The 19,351-nt window shown below is 39.2% G+C and overlaps 1 protein-coding gene across 1 annotated transcript in view; it reads right to left on the minus strand.

The window, feature by feature from the left end:
• The window catches only part of TMX3 (thioredoxin related transmembrane protein 3), a 29,100-nt gene extending 15,873 nt beyond the window's left edge, over nt 1-13,227 (minus strand). Inside the window, exons 1-8 of the mRNA XM_040067640.2 lie at nt 13,134-13,227; nt 12,889-12,943; nt 8,177-8,216; nt 7,030-7,153; nt 3,886-3,931; nt 2,866-2,946; nt 1,936-2,035; nt 1,605-1,682 (exon numbers count right to left, since the gene is read on the minus strand). Of these exons, the coding sequence (XP_039923574.1) occupies nt 1,605-1,682; nt 1,936-2,035; nt 2,866-2,946; nt 3,886-3,931; nt 7,030-7,153; nt 8,177-8,216; nt 12,889-12,943; nt 13,134-13,182 (573 nt within the window). The 5' untranslated portion in view covers nt 13,183-13,227. The remainder of the gene's footprint in view (nt 1-1,604; nt 1,683-1,935; nt 2,036-2,865; nt 2,947-3,885; nt 3,932-7,029; nt 7,154-8,176; nt 8,217-12,888; nt 12,944-13,133) is intronic.
• Between the last annotated feature and the right edge of the window lie 6,124 nt (nt 13,228-19,351).

A 19,351-nucleotide genomic window follows, 5' to 3' on the forward strand; every position in this document is an offset into this window, starting at 1 on the left:
CTGCAGAACCTTTCCTCTTGGAACTCAAAATAATTTTATTCAGCTCATGTTTTTAGTGAATGGACATAGAAAAAATACTGCATTTACTTCTTACTGCTTGCTATCATTCTAAGCTAAAATTTTAACAGCATTTGTGGTTAAGAAAGAACTCAGTTTTGATCAGGTCATCTCTACTGTCTGATTTACTGATATGTTTTGGAGAGGTAAGAACAGCATAATTTCCAAATGACATGCTTTCTGTCATACTACATTAACTTTCTTGTAAAAGCAGTAATTTATAATATAATAGCTGATACGAATAAGCAAGAAACATAGTCCCAGATGATGCTTTGTTCTCTTACTTGCCCAAGACACAATTTAACATCTTTGAAGGACAAATCAATCTGTGTACAGTTTAAAGCTTGTGCAAGGTGCCTAAAGCTTGGAACAATATTACCTAAGGTGATGAAACAAAGCCTAATAATGAACACTGGAATGCAAAGGCTCATTACAACTTGCAACCAGAAATTTCCTAACATTTTTGCTTCTCTCCATAGAATACTGAATACCATCACTACTTTAGCTTAAATAACACTGGTGGGAAATTACCTTCTGCATGAAAAAAAAAGCTCACTGCTTATAACAGTGTGATCAGAGAACCTCAAAGACTTCCAGCCTTTTTTACTCTTTTCACTGCACAACTGAACAGTACTTTTCTTGATCAGCTGGAACTGAAGTATGCAAATAGCAGTATTTAAATTAAGGCAGCTTGTGATACAAGGCTTCTGGAGAACTAAAAGTACACTATTTATAACGAGACCAGTTCTACTTATGGAGTTGTAAAATGCAGGTGCCTAAAAAAAACCCAAAACAAAACAACAAACCAAATTATGCTCCCCATTAATCACCAACTAACTTCAAACATGCCATGTTAGTAGACATGGGGCTGACTTTGGTCCCACTTGGAGATAACAATAAATGGAAAAGTCTTTTAATTTTGCTATAACAAGTAAGCAACAATGGTTAGACTCACTGCAGTAATATCAATTTTTCCCACCCTTTTGATGAACTGTAAATAATTTTCTTGTCACAGAATCCTCAGAAAAAGCAACAAGAGAATTCTGCAGCCAGTGGACTGGACTGGATGATCCCCTGGCAGACCACTGTGGTGATCGGCTGTATTGTCCAAGATGAAAATAACGTACCTCTTCACTTCTGATTACTAGGGTACCAGCAGTAATTCAGTCTACAAACCCCCACCTAATTAACTTTAAAAGTGTTTGGTGAAAGGACTGATGGGAGCAACAAGAGTTTTGCATTGGCTAAAAATCCAAGTATCTACTTTCTTGAGCAAGTTGTGTGGCCCACACTGAGCTCTGCTCATCCTCTGATTAATTTTATTAATATGACTGAACAAGTAATTTGACCAAAACAAAGCAGTGGCATACTGAAGTTTGGGTTGTATTCTTTCCCTATACAGACTCAAACATTATATGTTTCAGTGTAATTACTTAGATATCTACCAAAGCCAAGCATACTGTAAGAAGCCATCAAAACAGCAAAATTACACAGATGAGGAGAAAAATGCCATTTCTGGGGAAGCAGTAGGAATGGGAACAGCTTACCTCCGGCAGCACATCTTCTGAGGCAGAAAAAAAGTATGTATAAACTATTAGTTCTGAAGCAACCTCAATGTACTTTTCCTGAAAAAATACAAACAGTGTTTTTTTTAATTTCTGAACTTTTAGTATGCGTCAAACAAAAGCTTTGCGACATACCTTATCTTAAAAGAGCAATTAGAAAACATGTTCACGACATAAGATTGTAAAAGCACTTCAATAAACGTTAACAATCCCAAGAATTTGTTACAAGCATGCACTTCAGTCTTTTGAAAGATTTTTAAAATTACCCTCTAAATAGCCAAAAGAAGTAACTTTATTTATTCAAGCTTCAAACCTTTAAAGGAGATTCACCACCAACATACACAAAAAGTACACGATGTCTCTTTTGCACGTGCTCAAACATATGCTGGCTAGGAAGTGGCCTGATGAGAGGTCTGGAAAGGGAAAAAAAGACAAAGAAAAATCTCAGTTTGTGCACCCTGCAAAACCCAAACAAATAAAAATTCACAAGAAAACATCATACAGTTTTTTGTGCTGTTTTAAAAAAAAAAAAATCCAAAATGCAAATTAATTTAGTTTTTCAAGTTATTATTCTATTTTATACTAAAATAAGAAAGAACATTCCCACCCCCCCCACTAAATAACATTGTTATGCTCCTCAAATATCACACTTAAATATGAAATTCAGATCATACTACAAAATGCTGCTATCATGTAAACATGCATGCCTTTTACTGGCGACAGAATCACAGACTGGAAGGGACCCTAAAGACCATTTGGTCCAACCTGGTCATCATGAGCAGGGACATCTTTCACGAGACTAGGTTCCTCAGAGCCCTACCCAAACTGGTCTTGATGCTTCCAGAGATGGGGCATCCACAACTTCTCTGGGCAACCAGTTCCAATGTCTTAATACTCTCACAGTAGAGAAAGCATTCTTAATATTCATTCCAAACCTCTTTCTGTTTAAAACCATTGCCCCTTATACTGACAGTATAGACCTTGATAAAAACTCACTGTCTTTCCTAGAAGATGTCTATCTATACAGTAGAAGGTCACAGTAAGGTGTCCATCATTTGAGAGAGAAAATTCTGAATGTAAACACAACAAACTGGAAATGTGGCCATAGAAAAAAATAATCTTAATTCAGCACCAGTCTCCCATGCAGCCACACATACAGCTTTTAAAATAAGTTTTGGCCCACCTCAAAGTTCCATGTAAGTCTGAAGCCAGCAGAACCAGTCTCTGAAAAGAGTGTACTTACCCTGCCACTCTGTTAGCAAATTCAATTATATCATCTTTGGTCCTTGGTCCTCTATAGTTGTATGCCAAGTCACCTTTCAAGCTAGATAAATAAAAAGACAAAAAAAGAACAGAAAAAGCAATCATCTAAACTACATCCAACATGTAAAATTTCTCAGCCTTCACATATTTACTACAGTCACCTTTCAGCAAGTGATAAGCAGAAGAAGTGGACAGCAAAATATAAAAGTCAATAATGCAATACAATGGAATCATGGAATAAAAGCTTATTTACACAGTATCTGATTTACTGACCTGTTGAAGGATATTCTTTTATAATCATTTTTTCCTAGCACATAGTGGTCATTTACTTTGTAAGCACACAGATAATCTAGAAAACTCGTTTATGACCATATTAAAAAGCCTCTCCAAAACAATGAAACACCCCCCACACAAACCAAACACAAGACACTCAACACTTATACTACTCAGGGATTTGTCCCTGTAAAAGGAAGGAATATAAACTTCTTTAATGCTTTTTTATAATTGAAATGTATCAAATAATCTATAACATTTTTCAAAGTTATGTATTAAATTTCAGTGAAGTGTTGGACAGTTTATGGTACTCTGCTGAGAGGGGATGTAGCATGCTTGCATTAGCAAAGTATTCAAGTAAATTTTACTAATTCTAATAGGCTTTCTTTGAATCCATATAGGTTTAGGAAATACAGAGAAATTTTCAACGCCTCTATATGCCACAAAAACTTTTCATCCTTAAAGATTATCAAGCTGAACATCTCTGCTTCTTTTTTTGAGAAAACAAACTTGATAGGATTTATTATTAGCTATTAGGAATAATGTTTGCTAAAACAATAACCTGCTAAACACCCCAGTAAAAAGTACTCAATACCATTGAGTCTTTATTTAACGTGACATTGTACTGGACTATACATTACATGGGTTTGAGACTTCTACATGGACAGGGCTATTTTTATTTTCTCATGAAATCATTGATAGAAATTCAATAGAAGGATCAACTTACAGCTTAATTGTTGGATAGCCTCGCACTCCAAATTCAGATGCAATACCTGAAAGAAATACATTAATGTCAAAGTGAACCAAGACTTTTTTTTTCCTATCCTATCTTAATCTTTAAACATGGTTTACTATTCAAGCCAGATAAACAAATGAAAAAAATACCACTTAGCTCAATATGAATTACTTTACTTGCTTTCAAGGAAAAGCTTGCTGTTATTAATCTACATCATTAAATTTTGGACTTCTTTCAGAGGTGCTGCAGGCTCTAAGGATAGCCTCCCAATTCATGTGCCACAACTCAAATGCCATGGGAATCCTCTGGACAGACATGCTTTGTCTGCTTTCACCAAAAGTAGCACGCATTGAATATGCACATACAATTGGCTGAAAATATAACAGGTAAAAATTAAGCACTGAGGATGAAGAGCTGAAAATACTAATGCTTGAAAGAAACATAGAAGACAATTTTAACTGCTCACGTGCTAGAGTCATGGCTAACAAGGAGTGCAGTACATACTGCAGTTGTTACAAAAAGGTTTTTAAATCATACTCCACACAAGTAAATGTCTACTGTCATGAACCTTACCAGAACTAGGAACTTTCTAAGCAGGTATTTACCTGCTGCTTACTAAAGTGGTAAAAAGTAAAACTGCCATTTGTTTAAAACCTTCTACCTTGCTCCCATGAATCGGAGTACAATGTGCAACCCCTTCCACTTGTAAACATAGCAACTGCCACCTTTAACTCCACTTTCCAGCAAATTCAGTTTTCCAAAAGTTAAACTAGTCTCAAAAAGGGATTAAGTCTAAAATTGTGGCAATACTTGTGCAATCCCCTGTTGAGTAACAATACCTATACTCAAAAAGCACCTAGACCCAATGCTTATTACAAAACCATTCTGAAGCTACCAACTACATGCCACAGCAAACAGATGTTGGATGTCTTGTGTGCAAAGCTCTCACTAAGAGTTTAGAAATTGACTTGGATTGTTCACCTGGATCAGATGCAAGGACCTTATTGCACAGCACTACAAATAAAACTAGCAGCTCACCTACAAGCATCTAATCAAAGACAACTGTTCTAAGAAACATGCATATGAGGATCAATTTGATTCTGAGCCTTTTCTCTTACACCTATACTACATAGAACTACAATGCACTAAAATGTTTAGTAGAACATTCAATCACAAGAGCTGTCAAAAGTTTATTTTTCTTTGTACAAATCTAGTGTGTGCTTAGGAGAACTAGAAAAGACAATTTTTAATACTTTTTTTTAAACAATCCAGTCATGGGGATTACCAAGATTCTCTCAACTTCATGGAAATGACTTATTTACATCATCACCTCCACTTTTTGATATGAAAAATACAGTACAGGCAAACAGCAGCAATTGGGCCAGCCCCAGGAGTGATGCATTTCTACTCTGCTCACACACAGCGGACTCCTGAAGCTAAACCCTCTGAAAATTCAACTGATACCACAGCAGGTGACTGCCCTGTTGATGCAAGAGCTGTATCCTCATCCCACAGAGCTACCAGAGGCAGCATTTACTGGATGATTTATATGTTCACCTGTGATCTCAGCTCTCTGACAACAAGATTCCCAAAGTTCAGCTCTTTCACACTGCTTCATATTCCTATTATAAACACAAACTGTGTGGAGCAAAAAACTCGTGTTCCTTCCTAGTGACACACACATTACAGCTGCATTTCCTCCTAATATTTTCAAGACTGAACTACTTTGATTTCAGAGAATCATTAGATTGCAAATGTATTAAGCAGAACTGACTTGAGTTTTTCATATCAAAATGAAAGTATATTGAAACTATTGAAACTATTTCAAAAGATTTATCAGACACTATGAAACCAGTAGCAAACCTGAGAAGAAAAAGTTTTCCAGGGAACAAAGGAACCCTTGCAGCTTTTAGTAATTTTTATATAAGTGAAAATAAATTATATAACAAAAACATAGTACCAATTCTGTTCCAGGTAAAAAGTACAAGATTTCAGTAACAGGATGACAAATACAAATGACTGGAAAGTTAGAGAACCATGAAATCTATTCCCAGTTTTCGAGTTACCTGGTTACATGAATTTGAAACTTCTAATTCTCCAGACATATTTTGCTATAGAAAACAAGTATCTTTAAGATGTAACATGAAGTCATATTTATTTGGTTTTATAGAAAAAGATACATATAATAAATTGGTCTTTCAGACAAAATCATTTTAATCTTAAAAGATCAAACTCTCCTATCCCTAAGCACAGGAAAAACTGGAATACCACTGAGAAAAGTATTCTGCATAACATTTTAGGCAAGTACAACAAACCCAAATAATCAGATTTAATAGATATTGACTAAAAACACTACATCTATTTAAAAAATTTTATTACATCTAGATCTCACTTGGGCCCCCCTCTTCTTTGTATCTTCCCTTATAAATATCCTCCTGATTCAACATATATTTAGGAGAACTGACAATAAAGAAGAACACAAACACAAAGGAAGTACTGTTAAGCATTCAACAATCCTCTCACGTCTACCCAAACCACTTCTCTGAGTACCAAATGTTCGGGGTTTTCTTTGAAAAGGTCTATACATATGAAAGACATCAGCAAAAAAACAAAAAAAACCACTGAAAGCACTGAATTTGGTTCTTTGAGAAGACATTTACAGAGAAACATGGGAAGAAATTGGCTGAGCAGTGATCACTGGTGCAATGAATTCAGTTATTTCAGCAGGCTTTGTGTAACAGTATCAGGACTGATTACCTGAAATGAGTAAGAGCAAGAACACCGGCACTCCTCCAGCTGTAATAGAAGGAACCTAAAACTGGATGCTCTCAAGAAACACACCACATAAAAATGCTTATATAAAAGTACTCTAAGAGGCATAGCAAAAGCAGATCTTTGAAAAGCTTCTACCTTCCATTTGTCAGGAATAATTCCCTACTCAAGCAGAAACAAACATGATAAAAAGAACATATTACAGTAAGCTGTCAAATTTAGAAAGAAAAATGATCAGAAATTTTTTCTACAATTACGGTTTGCCTATTTGTGCTATGACACAGAAGAACAACTACAGAAATAAAAAGAATGGTTTCAAAACTGAGGCTGTGATGAAATTACCCCTAAACAAACCATACTTACTAGAAAAGGAAGTTGCATCCATCTTCCCAACTTTTACTGGAGAACCCATATTTCTCATTTCTGTGCCCACTTCATTCCACACAGGCTCTAGCTTTTTACAGTGGCCACACCAAGGTGCGTAAAACTGAGAAGCAAACACATTTAAATAAAAAAAAAGCTTAAAAAATTCGTAGAAACTGATTGTTGCACAATTAACCCTCAAATCATTAGCAAGACTTATTTTCCAGTCTTGATACTCCTTATGTCTTAATAAAATTGCAAGTTAGTTACAAGGTTAGCATGACAAAAGAATTTATGATTCTATTTATTACGTGCTACTTTTAATATGAAAGCACAAGTTTGAAAAGAATACATTAAATTGCTGCACTATTATATGATTTCTTATTTAGGAATAGACTGCATGGTAACTTTTTCTTCTTTTTTTAAAGTTAAAAGCTCATATAAACTATCTACCCAGGAATGTGAATTTGTCAACAGGTAGAAGATATCAATGTTCTGGTATAAAAAGATAGGGTCATAACAAAAGTTGAATTTTCTTTTGCTATACACTGCTGATAACTCCAAATTTGCACATACTTTTTTTTTTTTTTTTTTCCCCCCACTCAAAAAAATCTCAATTCTGGGTAATACACTTTTGAGAATTACAGTACATGTTTGGGTGAGAAAAGGAATGTCACCACATTCACAAGCAAGCTCAGTCTTTTTAAAGACTCTGTGCCTGAAATAAGGGGCATTGAATTTTTCTAAATAATTTAGAAAAGCAAGAGGGCTCTCATATATTTGATCTTTCAGTGCTAACAGAAGTAGAGAACACAAATCAGCTGATATAATTAATGAAAGGAACTATAAAAATTCTCATCAGAGGTTATCACCTCCTGAGTGTGTTAGGTAATCTGCTTTCCTTTTTTAAGAACTGCAAAATATAGACTGAAGCCTATTCAGCAGTCTATTCAGCCTATTCCTGGTTCACCCTGAGCAGCAGACAGATTGCTGATCTATCCTGTCAGAATTACTGTCATGAAGTTTTTCTGCATCATGTACAAACAATCTTCCAAACGATGAAGCAGCCTGACTACAGCGTGTAGTGCTGTCTACTCTGTCTTTTGATTTCCACCAGCACATCTTCCCGTTTTTCTTACATACTCACATCTACAAGCCAAATATCATCTTTACGGTTTTCTTTAAACCTAGAAAGGGGAAAAAATAAAATCAATAAATTACATATCTGAAAATAAAATAGTGAAGTGCATGCACGAAACAGGCAAAGTCTACAATAAGGTTAGTATAAAACTATAGATACAAAATTTCTGGTATGTTTCTTTCTTTGGGGGTGGGCAAGCAGAGGAGATGCTTATTTTTTAGTATAATATTGCTCCTGTACATGATACTATACACATAGCTGTGCCAATTAGGTTTCTCTGTTTCCTAAGACAAAAAACCCCAAAACAACAAAACAGAAAATCAGCAAGAAATAAGAATAAAACACACAGGAGATATTTGACTAGCATGTGGAATCTAGGGAGAAGACATATTTTGCAGTTGTCTTAGTTATATTAAATACATTTGTTGTTGTATTTTTATGTGTCAACTAATACAGACTCTTTGAGCATTGGTTCAAACTGTTAATCTTAGCTTTACTAAATGTAAACTAACTAAATTATCTTTAATATTAAGATGCTAAGCAATTTTAGTTCAACCTCCTTTAACATTCTACTATAGGTGTGTCAGCTTATAGTTCTATTAAAGTTTCACACAACCAAGAAAACTTAATGGAATAAAAATTATCAAGTTATTGATAAAACTCAGAGATACACAGCTACTACTGAATTTCCTTAATGCTAAACAAATGGCATTTAAATTGACTGGTTTTAATAACTGCAAATCTGTCACTGAATTCTAAAATCTCTAATGCAAAACTACGCTTGATAAATCAAAGTTCTTTAGTACCTCCCAAAAAGCTGATTACACATTTCACTGTTTTCACTGCAAGATGATGTGAATTACTGCATTAGTTAACTAGTTATAAGTAGAGAATTAAATTAGCTATATATAAGACTTATTAGGCTGAAAAATAAGGTTTATTTTTGCAAAAGACAGGCTTCTTAGAAGTGACTAGGACTAAAGTCACACACTATAACATGTACAATACAACATTCTTAGTGCACCACTCTTCTTGCGAAACAAGATATTTACATATAATTATGCAGTAAGTGTGGATCTACACTCCAAGATGCAATTAATACAAGTTATAGCCCAACTTGTCAGTTCCCAATATGCAGCATGACTATAAATGGCTCACAAGCAGCAGGCAGAATTTATTATATTTCATTTAAAGCTGAATCTGTAATAGTCCATAATGGTCTTGAAAGAAATACTAACGCTGATACTGCCTTACTGTTTGACAGAAATAATTCAGAAATCATGAATACAATCTAATTACAGTGTTGAGTGTTTGAAACTTAGAATTGCAGCATTTCACTGGTAAATTCCAGCCTATTTTATTGATGTCATAACAAGGCTGCAATGCCTGTACAGCAGCAGGAAAGGTATTTGGAGAGACTGTGCTGTGGAACTGCTAAAGGAAAGCAGCATTTTTAAGTCACAAAATTGCCTAGTTGAACACCTCACTTAAAATTTACTTCACCACCCTAATCACTACAGAGCTATAGAAAGAACCATTGAGAGCCCAGCATCTCCTGAGAACTCTACCAGAGCTACAGCTAACTTCCAATTACAATGCCAAATAATTGGCTATGATGCAAGAAGCAGAAAGCATCCTAAGATCCTAGGACATGCTTCAATTTAGAATATCACTTTTTCTTTGCATAAGAAGAATTTACACTTAAATGTTCTCCTTCTTCTGTCACAGTACAACTGTTACGGCAGCAAATTGTGAAGTGCATTAAATTACTGAGAAAGCAGACTGCATATCTTGCCAGCAGACCGAAATACAAGCGAGGAAGAATGACAGATCTGGAAGCTGAGCTTTCCAACAGAGTTTAATAACTTTGACATAAGATTGTATAAACAATACTGTAGTTTTTTATAATAATAAATTTCAATGTACTTCTCATCTATAAGCACCTATTAAATCAACTTCCACAGAAACAATAGTCTGAAGTTTAACAAAACCCCAACTACCAAAACTCACTCTAGTTTTTCTAACGTCAATGATTAAATTACTAGACAATATTAAGGAAGTTCAACACACTGCTGAAGAAAACCAGAAATCTCTCTACAAATGAGCAGTCAAGCATTTTCTGAAGACGCTGTTTCTAGGCCCTATAAATATGTTTTTCAAGCACAAAATTTCAGTGTCTCTTTTTTACTGTCCTGTGCAATCCTCTGTTAGCTGACAGAAACACAATAACACTGGTAGAAAGATGGCATAAGTGATGTTATGTCCTTTAATCAAAATTTTTTGTCTGAAACCCATACATCTTCAGAACTGCATGATCCAATGTTCTCTCAGCCCCCACTTAAACCAAGCACCCTGCTTAATCATGAACAGTTTGAAGAAACCAGCATGAAGCAAATTTGAACACTAAGGTCACAATTCCATGGGCCTTAAAACAACCCAGATGCTCTATCCATTTCTTGCTCCCCCTTTGCACTGCTTCTGATGCTTCTGATCCTGGTTTGAGCCATCCCACAGACAGAAAAACACTTCCTTTTTAAGTCAGGTTACTTATCTGCTTCATTATCACACTAGAACAAGTCCACACCCATCACAGGATGAGTACTGATCTGAGGCAGCAGATCTGCTCCCAGAGCAGCACAAGGCAAGAGAAATCACAGCTCATTTTGTGCATCCCTCCTGCAGCCCAGCTGGGCACCTCTGTCAGCTCTCTCTGCTCTTTGCTTTCCTAAATCCTGTAAGCTTAGGAAAGGGACCTGCACCTTGTGCTAGTCCACATTGTTTACTACAACTAAAATTCAAACAGAACACAAAGCTTTCAGCAACAGCAGAACATCTGTAATGCTTAGGCATCCATAAAATGGAAAACTTGAAACTTCACCAGTGACTTACACCCAGTTTGGGGCAAAATTAAACAAAAATTTAAATTATTTAAATTAAATTTTAATTTAAAATAAATTTAAATTGTTTTCCTGACCTCTCTCACCATTTGCCAATTAGGTTAAAAAAAATATTTAAAAAATCCCCTACAAAACTTGCCCTGAACAGTTCTTCAGTTCTTCCTCTCAATTGCAAATGCATGCATCTGTATAGTTTTGTAACTGAAAAATGCAAGTGTTGTAAAATAAGACTTCCTTTTATCAGTTACTTTAAAAAGTTATGTGACAACAGAACAAAGATTCTTTTCTCCAAAACAGCAAATACATTTAAATACACACATGTGGATACATGATGTGGGAACGTGATGTAGGAGCACAGATAGGCTAGGTGAAATGCATCTTCATTCCTTGAAAATAAGAGCACATTCTAAAATCAAGCTCTGAAAATCAGGTCCAAACAGTTCCCATGCTTCAGTTGTCTTTTTACAACACCAGAGACACTGCTGTGTCTCTCCTGAGACCTCCTTCCATATCTTCCCATCCCCTCACCCATAAAACCCTTACGCCTCATCTGATTTTACGATTAACAAGCAATATTGTAAAAATGTGAGTGGTTTCCTGACAGTTTAGCTCTTTGATTTCATTGTTGATTGAACCCTCATGGAAACATCACCTTTAACTGGCTAAATTTATCCCAAAGCAGCCACCTAATGCCAGCTTCTCCTCCCCTACCAGCTACTATTCTCCATACCTTCTCTTTCAATTCCAATCATCATGCTGCTTTGTAGCACTTCATATCAACCTGCTAATCTGACAAAAAAAAGAAAAAAAAAATCAAAAAACCCCAAACCATCTGGGTGATTTTCTTGTGAAACAGCAACTATGTAGCTACCAAACTGCTACAACAAACCGGTACACCAACAGCGGCACTACACAACCAAGTTCTTGGCAGGACTACCCACTCCAACTCCTGCACAGTCTCGAGACTAATCCTGGTGTTAAGACATATTTTTACACAAATATTACAGGCACTTCAAACAGCATGAACTAGTCCTGCAGGCCTCTTTCTCTCTTCCGTTTCTGGCCATGCGTGAATGCACTTAGACTTGTTCTCCCAGCCCCTCGTGGCAGCCATGCAGCAAACTTTAATGAAGAACTTGGTTAAAAGCAATCAGATTTTATTTGGGGCAGGCACCAACACACCAAAGAAAGAATAAGCAAGGAAGCCCATGAACGTTTCTGGCAACACCACAACAGTAACAGCTTTAAAGAAGCTGAAAAATTAAATTATTCCTCAGCTTCATTAACTGAACCTCCTTAATAAGAGAGACTAAGGAGAGGCCTCATGGGAGTCTACAACTTCCTCCAGAGAAGACGCAAAGGCGCGGTAACTGATCTCTTTTCTCTGGTGGCCACTGACATGACCCAAGGGAACAGCATGAAGCTGTGTTGGTGAAGTTTAGGTTGGATACCAGGAAAATGTTTTCACCCAGGGGGTGGTTAGGCTCTGGAACAGGCTCCCCAGGAAAGTGGTGACAGCACCAAACCCAACAGAGCTCAGGAAGCATTTGGACAACACTCTCAGGCACATGGTGTGACTTTGTGGGAATTCTATGAAAGGACAGGTATTGTACTTCAATGATCCTTGTGGGTCCCTTCCAACAGAGGATATTCTGTGATATTTCAGGCCAAAATCTTTCTGTCCTATCTGCTATAAAAATGCCACAATCTTTTCCAGTGTAGCTTTCTTGACAAGCACACTACCCCCTAAGTCCGGGGTCATGTTCCCCATAAGAAGACAAACAATATCTTGGCAATTAGGCAAGACACTCCAATACTTACGACTCATCTAGATCCTCCACAAAACCCGCACCTGACGCCACCACATGCGCAACCACTGCGAGGCAAAGGAAAAGCGTTCCGTGAGTGATGCCCGAACCAACCCGGGGTGCTCACCCACGCCAGCTGACAGGCTCCCTTCCCTTCTGGCCCCTCACGCCCCCAGCGCTGCCCGCCTCCCAGCCCCACCGCTTTCCCCGCTGTGCCCTCAGCCCAGCCCGGCGGAGCCGGCGCCGCCCGCCCGTCACCTGCCGCCCAGAGGAGGCAGCGCTGCCGGCCGCCCGGCGCCGCTGCCATGTTGACGGAGCCGCGGCACGGCCGGAAGGGGAAGCGCCGACCTCTCCCCACGGCGCAGGCGCGGAGCCGCGGGCGGCGGGGTGGGCTGTGGGGCCGCGGGCGGCGGGTGCGGGTGGGGGCTGTGCGGCGTGCCGAAGGGCGCCCCGGGGGCGGGAGGGAGGCGAGCGTGGCACCGCGGAACGGCGACGGAACGCGGGGTGCACAGACTCTGTCATTCCCTCAGCGGAGGAATTCTCGTTCAGTTGAATCAATGCCCTGCTTCTGTGGAAAAATAGCCTCGTCCTCCCTCCAGGTGTGCCGCCTGTCACGCTGCCGGCTGTCAGCCATGGGTAGGGCTCCCCCTCTGCCTTGCTGCTGTGTCAGCAGCCTTCCTTCGGCACGGGCGCGAAACGTGCTCTCTTTAATGTCCGTGGCATTCCCTCCTTCGTTCAAACCTGTTACAGTCTTTCCTATCTTCAGCTACGGTGGGGTTTTTTTGTCAGTTCTGGTAGGGCAAGTAGTCCTGCTGGTTTAAAAACTTCAAATAAATCAGGTCTGGGATTGTTCAGCCTGGAAAAGACAAGGCTCAACGACACCTTATTAATGTGTGTAAATACCTGAAAGGGGTTGCAAATAGACCAAATCGGGGCTCTTGCCAGTGATGCCCAGTGGCAGGACAAAAGGAAACAGGCATAAAGTGAAGCAGGAGATTCTCTCGGAACGTGAGAAAACACTTCTTCACTGCGAGGGTGGCTTGAGTGCTGCCCAGCAGTCTCCCACCTCAGAGATACTCGGAAGCCACCTGGACATGGTCCTGAACAACCATCTCTAAATGGTCCTGCCTGAGCAGAGGGTTTGGACCAAATCACTTCCACAGGTCCCTCCCAACCTCAACTATTCTGTGATTCTGTGATCTATCCCATTTCAATTTTGATTCCCGTAGTGTAAACTCTTATCCTTTCTCCCTGTAGTGCTCAGTTGGACAGGCAAATGTTTGAGATCTTTGTTGGAAAAGGATAGATTCTTTCCAGGGATCATCCCGTTCTCCTGAATTAAGTGTTTAAGCCTTTTCGTCTAATTACAGATGAAACAATGAACAATATCTACAAGAAGCAGACACTCAAGTTGCTTCATATTTGGGCTGCTCTGTGTGTGTGTGCACATGTGCTTGTACTTACATGGATATAGATACATGTTCTCTTGGCTTCTCATTACCTTCTGCATTGAACCATATGTGGTCTGGTAAAGATGTATTGTTAACTTAATGCTTCGTGGGTATAGGCTATTGGATTCATCAGATAATCCCGGGTCGTCCAGCCCTCTGCAAAAGCCAAGTTCCGTATCATAGGATAAGAAATAGGTCAAGGCCTGAGCGTATATACAATAGCTCACATTAGAATTATGAAATAGCTGACTCTAGCCTATGGTAGATGTATTCCTTTACTTCTCATATTTTACTGAAGAATTTTGCAATATTAAGACTATTTAATTTTTTTTTCCCCCTCACCCCTTAACCTCCAGTGATGGGAGAACTAACAAGTTCATGACATCTATATTGGATAAACAATGGATATTGGATAAACAGTGACAATTATACACCAAATGCACAGAATTTCTGTTCCGCAGCATTTCACCCTCTGCACACGACAGTTAGCTAAGTGGTGTCTGTATGTCTGACCAAATGAGAGATGGCATCTTTCTGATTCTAATCTAACTGCTGTCTAGACAGAGACAATGAAAACAATTTACTCCATCAATCCGTTGGTAGAAAATCCATATGGGAGAAAGTGGGCATAGCCATGTAACTGTTAAATTAGTATAATCCTGTTCTCTTACTCAGACAGTTTATGACTGTCTTTAAATAACTTTTAAAGGGAAATAAACATTTTGCAGAGCTTTGCAGAGATTTGAATGAAACTCTTTGTACACCTTCTAGGTCCATTTGTGAGCTGTGAGTTTTAGTCTTTTTGCAGGTAATGAAATATGATTGTTCTAACTTTTGCATTTAGTGAGCCAAACTGGTCTCCTAAAAAAAAAAAAAAAAGACTGTAAACTATTCTTGAGCTATTCTATTCATAAATTGAAGGAGTTGCTGTATATTTACTTCTTTGTAACTAATTTTGCACTCACATAGACAACTCTATGCTATATTTATCTATACAGTTTTTGCTGAAGCTTTAATGTGTAAAATCTGTATAAAAGATAGTTCTTGCACGATAAACAAGTAAAAGTGTCATGGGAAAAGCATGTAACATGAAAACCAAGTACCTTGGATGATAGATGACATCCAGAGAAATATCAAAGGGTTTTCGTGTTTTTTTTCTTATTTCTAGTATGGAAATTTTGTTTGAAGAAAATGCGGATTATTAAATTCAGTGGAGATTTTAATGTAGAAGAGGGATGATTTGGTATATGAGCTGAAAAGGTGATATGAAAAGAAAAAAAAACACAGTGAAGGGTAAGAAGCGAAAAACACAGAGGATATTGTTGAAAGCCTGGGAGATACTGCAGGGAAAAGTGGCAATTATAGGGAAATTAGCAAATGATTAAATACTGGAAATTGAACATACAAGGGTTCAAAGATTACTTCCAATCCATATTGTGTAGGATGATTTAATGGTCCCGCTCTCCCATGTTTTTTGGACCTGGTAGAGGGGGAATTTCAACAAAGACAAAAGCCAGGCTTTACTTTGTGGCCTTGCCTTGAAGGGGGATTTGCAGAGGAATCTTGCTGTTGCAGGATTTTTGGTCTGTTTGTACAGGTTGTGCACTCTTCTTGCTCTGTATGAAGGGCATGGAAAAGGATTTATATGGTCCTCTGAATTTTACGATGTGGGCTTAGTTTTACTGGAATGTGTGAACTTTTGCTTTAAGAAATAATCTCTTTTGAGTAATTTCCTGTCTAAGTTTCATTAACATTGTAAACAGAATATCTAGGTTGATTTCAATACACATTTGCATAAATAAAATACCTAGATTAAAATTCTTTGTGCACATCTTTATTATTATACAGTGGATAACATGTCCATGACACCGTATTTACCATAAAGTCACCATAAAGGAGACTCTCCTAGGGGATGGGCCCAGGAAAACCAAAGGCAATGCAATAAAAAGAGAAAATGAGGCATGAGAGAACCATATCTTGACACTACCTGTGTCCTTGTACTAACAGTGCTAAACTTGTGGCCTGTGAGCTTGGTATGACTCACCAAAACAGTTAAAGAACCACAGAATAGTTTGGGTTGGAAGGGACTTTCAACATCATCTAATTCCAACCCCCTTGCTCTGGAAAGGGATGGCTTGCGTTAGACTGGGTTGCTCACAAGCCCCATCCAACTTGGCGCTGAACACTGCCAGGGATGGAGCATCCACTTCTCTGGGCTACCTGTTCCATTGTCTCACCACTGCCACAGTAAGGAATTTCTTCCCAATATCTAATTTAAACCTGCCCTCTTTCAGTTTAAAAACTGAAAGTTTAAAAACTGAAAGACTTGGCAGCAGCTGTACAGATATTAAAGCCACCCCACCTAGTCCTGTCACTACGTGCCCCTGTAAAAAGTCTCTCTCCAGCTCTCTTGTAGGTCCCTTTCGGATACTGGAAGGTGCTATAAGGTCCCACTGGAGCCTTCTCCAGGCTGAACAACCCCAACTCTCAGCCTGTCTCCACAGCAAAAGTGCTCCAGGCCTTTAACTGTCTTTGTAGCCAAAAGGTTATTTGGGCTTATAACCTTCTCCTGATGCCTTCCTTCGTTCCTGAGGACCATGAAAGCAGCCAGTGGCTAAATCTAGTAAATTATTGTTTGTCAATATGCTCCCCACTGTCGCGGTGTCCTTGGAATGCCTGAGAGGCGCTGGCCACGGGCTAGCTCAGATTTCCATCACCGCGGCTCACACGCTCAAGGTCGGGGTCGCGTGTCGAACAGGCCCCCCTGTGGGGCCTTGGTTCCTGGCAGACAGATGATAAATACGACAACGGTGGCAATAGAAGAGCGACTCTCCGAGCAGGGTTACAGGTTTATTAAGTGGGAATCAGACGGGAGCTCCACACCTGCCTGCAGCTGCTCGAGAGAGCCCCAAACAATGGTCGTGCAGCACCTTTTAAACAGGGGAGGACCACGGGTTGGTAACAACAGATTAACCAGTCAGGATCTCGTAGGGCGTAACTGGGGGAGTTAACAGGAGAACCAACCACGAATGGGGAGAAGGGAATTTCCCGGGCACCAGCCTATCACTCGATGCCTTCCCTGGAACTTTCCAGAAACCAGGGAAGGACCCCAGAGTGACAGACAGGGCGCCCAAGGGGAGAGAGAGGGGATTGACAGTAACAGGTGAGGGGTAGGGGTGATTGACAACTAACTGAAAATTGTGTAACAGACATGAGGGGGATGAACCATTGGGGGAAACGGGGGGTACATAGAACAAACCATTACGAAACTCAATGCAAAAATGCATTAAACTTTAACAAAACAAATTCTGCACCACCACACCCAGCCACCATCTTGCTAGGGCAAGTCAGGAGCACTTCAGGACATGTGTGTACTTTTTGCAGTGAATTAAGCCTGCTAGTCCTAGGAGTCTGATCCGAGCTCCGGCATATCCTTTAATTTACATGGGAACCTAATGCTCTTCTTCTAGCATTGCTGCTTCTTACATCCTGAAACTGAATTTTGTCTTTTGGTGCAACTCAAAGCTCAGTCCAGTCTGTCACACATCAGAAAGGGAGAAATGGCAGGGACTTTTATGAGGATTTTTGAAAATCATTTTCTTATAAGCCTTGGAAATGATGCAATGGACCTTCTCTCTTTACTCTCAGTGCTTGGTACCTTTCCCTGTCACCGAGACACACAAAGCAGTCACACGCAGACAAGAGATTTTGCAAGGCAGAGGTCCTTCTGATCCCAGCTCACAGCTGAGAGCTGAGAGAAGAAGAGCCCCTTTGTTTATTTTTTTACTTTTTATACATTTGTGGGTCTAGCAGAAGATTGGCTTTTTGGGGTTTCCACCCCTCAGCCTCAGTGGCCAGACGAATTGTCAGTTACAATTGTTTTCAGGTTAGAAATATGCAAACAAAGGACAGAGAATGAAAAACAAAGGATTTGTTTATATTACTTCTGTGGGAAAGGTAGAAAACTGCTCTAATATTCTACAGTAACTAAAAGATCTGACTCCGTTTATGAAAATCAAAAGGCTAATAAAGAAACTCAGAAAAACCAGGGTAACGTTTCCCATTGTAATCACTCATGACCCTATGCTTTTGCCAAAAAATTACTTTAAGAAGAAGGAAGAGGAAGGAAAAGTCAGGGTTTTCTCTAGTGAATTCCTGTGACTCTGTCCTTCAGATAAGGAGACTGCAAAGTATAAAGTTGTGTTCTTTACCTGCTAACAGCTTGAAGAGCAGAGAGGTGGTTTCAATCTCGGTCTATTTCACATTGATTTGGGAAGGTGCTAATCAGCTAGGAAATAGTTCGATGACACAGCATGTCACAGACACTGAGTAAATGTTTGACTTTGTCTTGGGTTTTTTGGTTTTGTTGTGTGGGGTTTTTTTTGGTTTTTTTTTTGCCTGCACAACTGTTTTCTTTTAATGCCTACGGAAAAATTCCAGTTTCAATAAGTTCTGGACCAAGTCCTATCATATCAAGCACTTGCTAATAATATGCTGTTTATTTATCTGTTTCAGATGCTGGCATACAGATATGATATACTATCCGGATTTTGAAAATAGGTGGCCTCCTTCAGCTGTAGGCTACAGGATAATAAATCCTGTTTGGAAACAATGCATAGATAGCCTCAAAGGGAAACTTGAAGAATGGGAAAAGACAAGCACCCCTTCGTAGCCTTTACAGCCCAAGAGAGGAAGCTGTGACCACTTGCAGCACCAGAGAGCAAAGAGCACCGTGCACACATGATTGTGAGCCTGCAAGGAATCAGCTGCGGTATGCACAGGCCTCAGAAAAATACGCTTTTGTACTGAGCAACTACACCCTGCCAGCATGCTGCAGAGCACGGTACAGAGACCGGAATGCATCAGCTGTGTCAGCTAAGAGCTCAGTCAGTGGACGCGAGGTGCCCTGCACAGCTCATCAGTGTGTCAGCACATCCTCATGTGCCTCTGCTGTCAGGATTCTTCCACCGCTCTGAGCTCCGTATTACAACTACAAGCTGACAGTGTCCCTGTTCTTGTAATTTG

The sequence above is a fragment of the Hirundo rustica genome, chromosome 1 (genome assembly GCF_015227805.2).
Source record: "Hirundo rustica isolate bHirRus1 chromosome 1, bHirRus1.pri.v3, whole genome shotgun sequence".
Taxonomy (NCBI): Eukaryota; Metazoa; Chordata; class Aves; order Passeriformes; family Hirundinidae; genus Hirundo; species Hirundo rustica.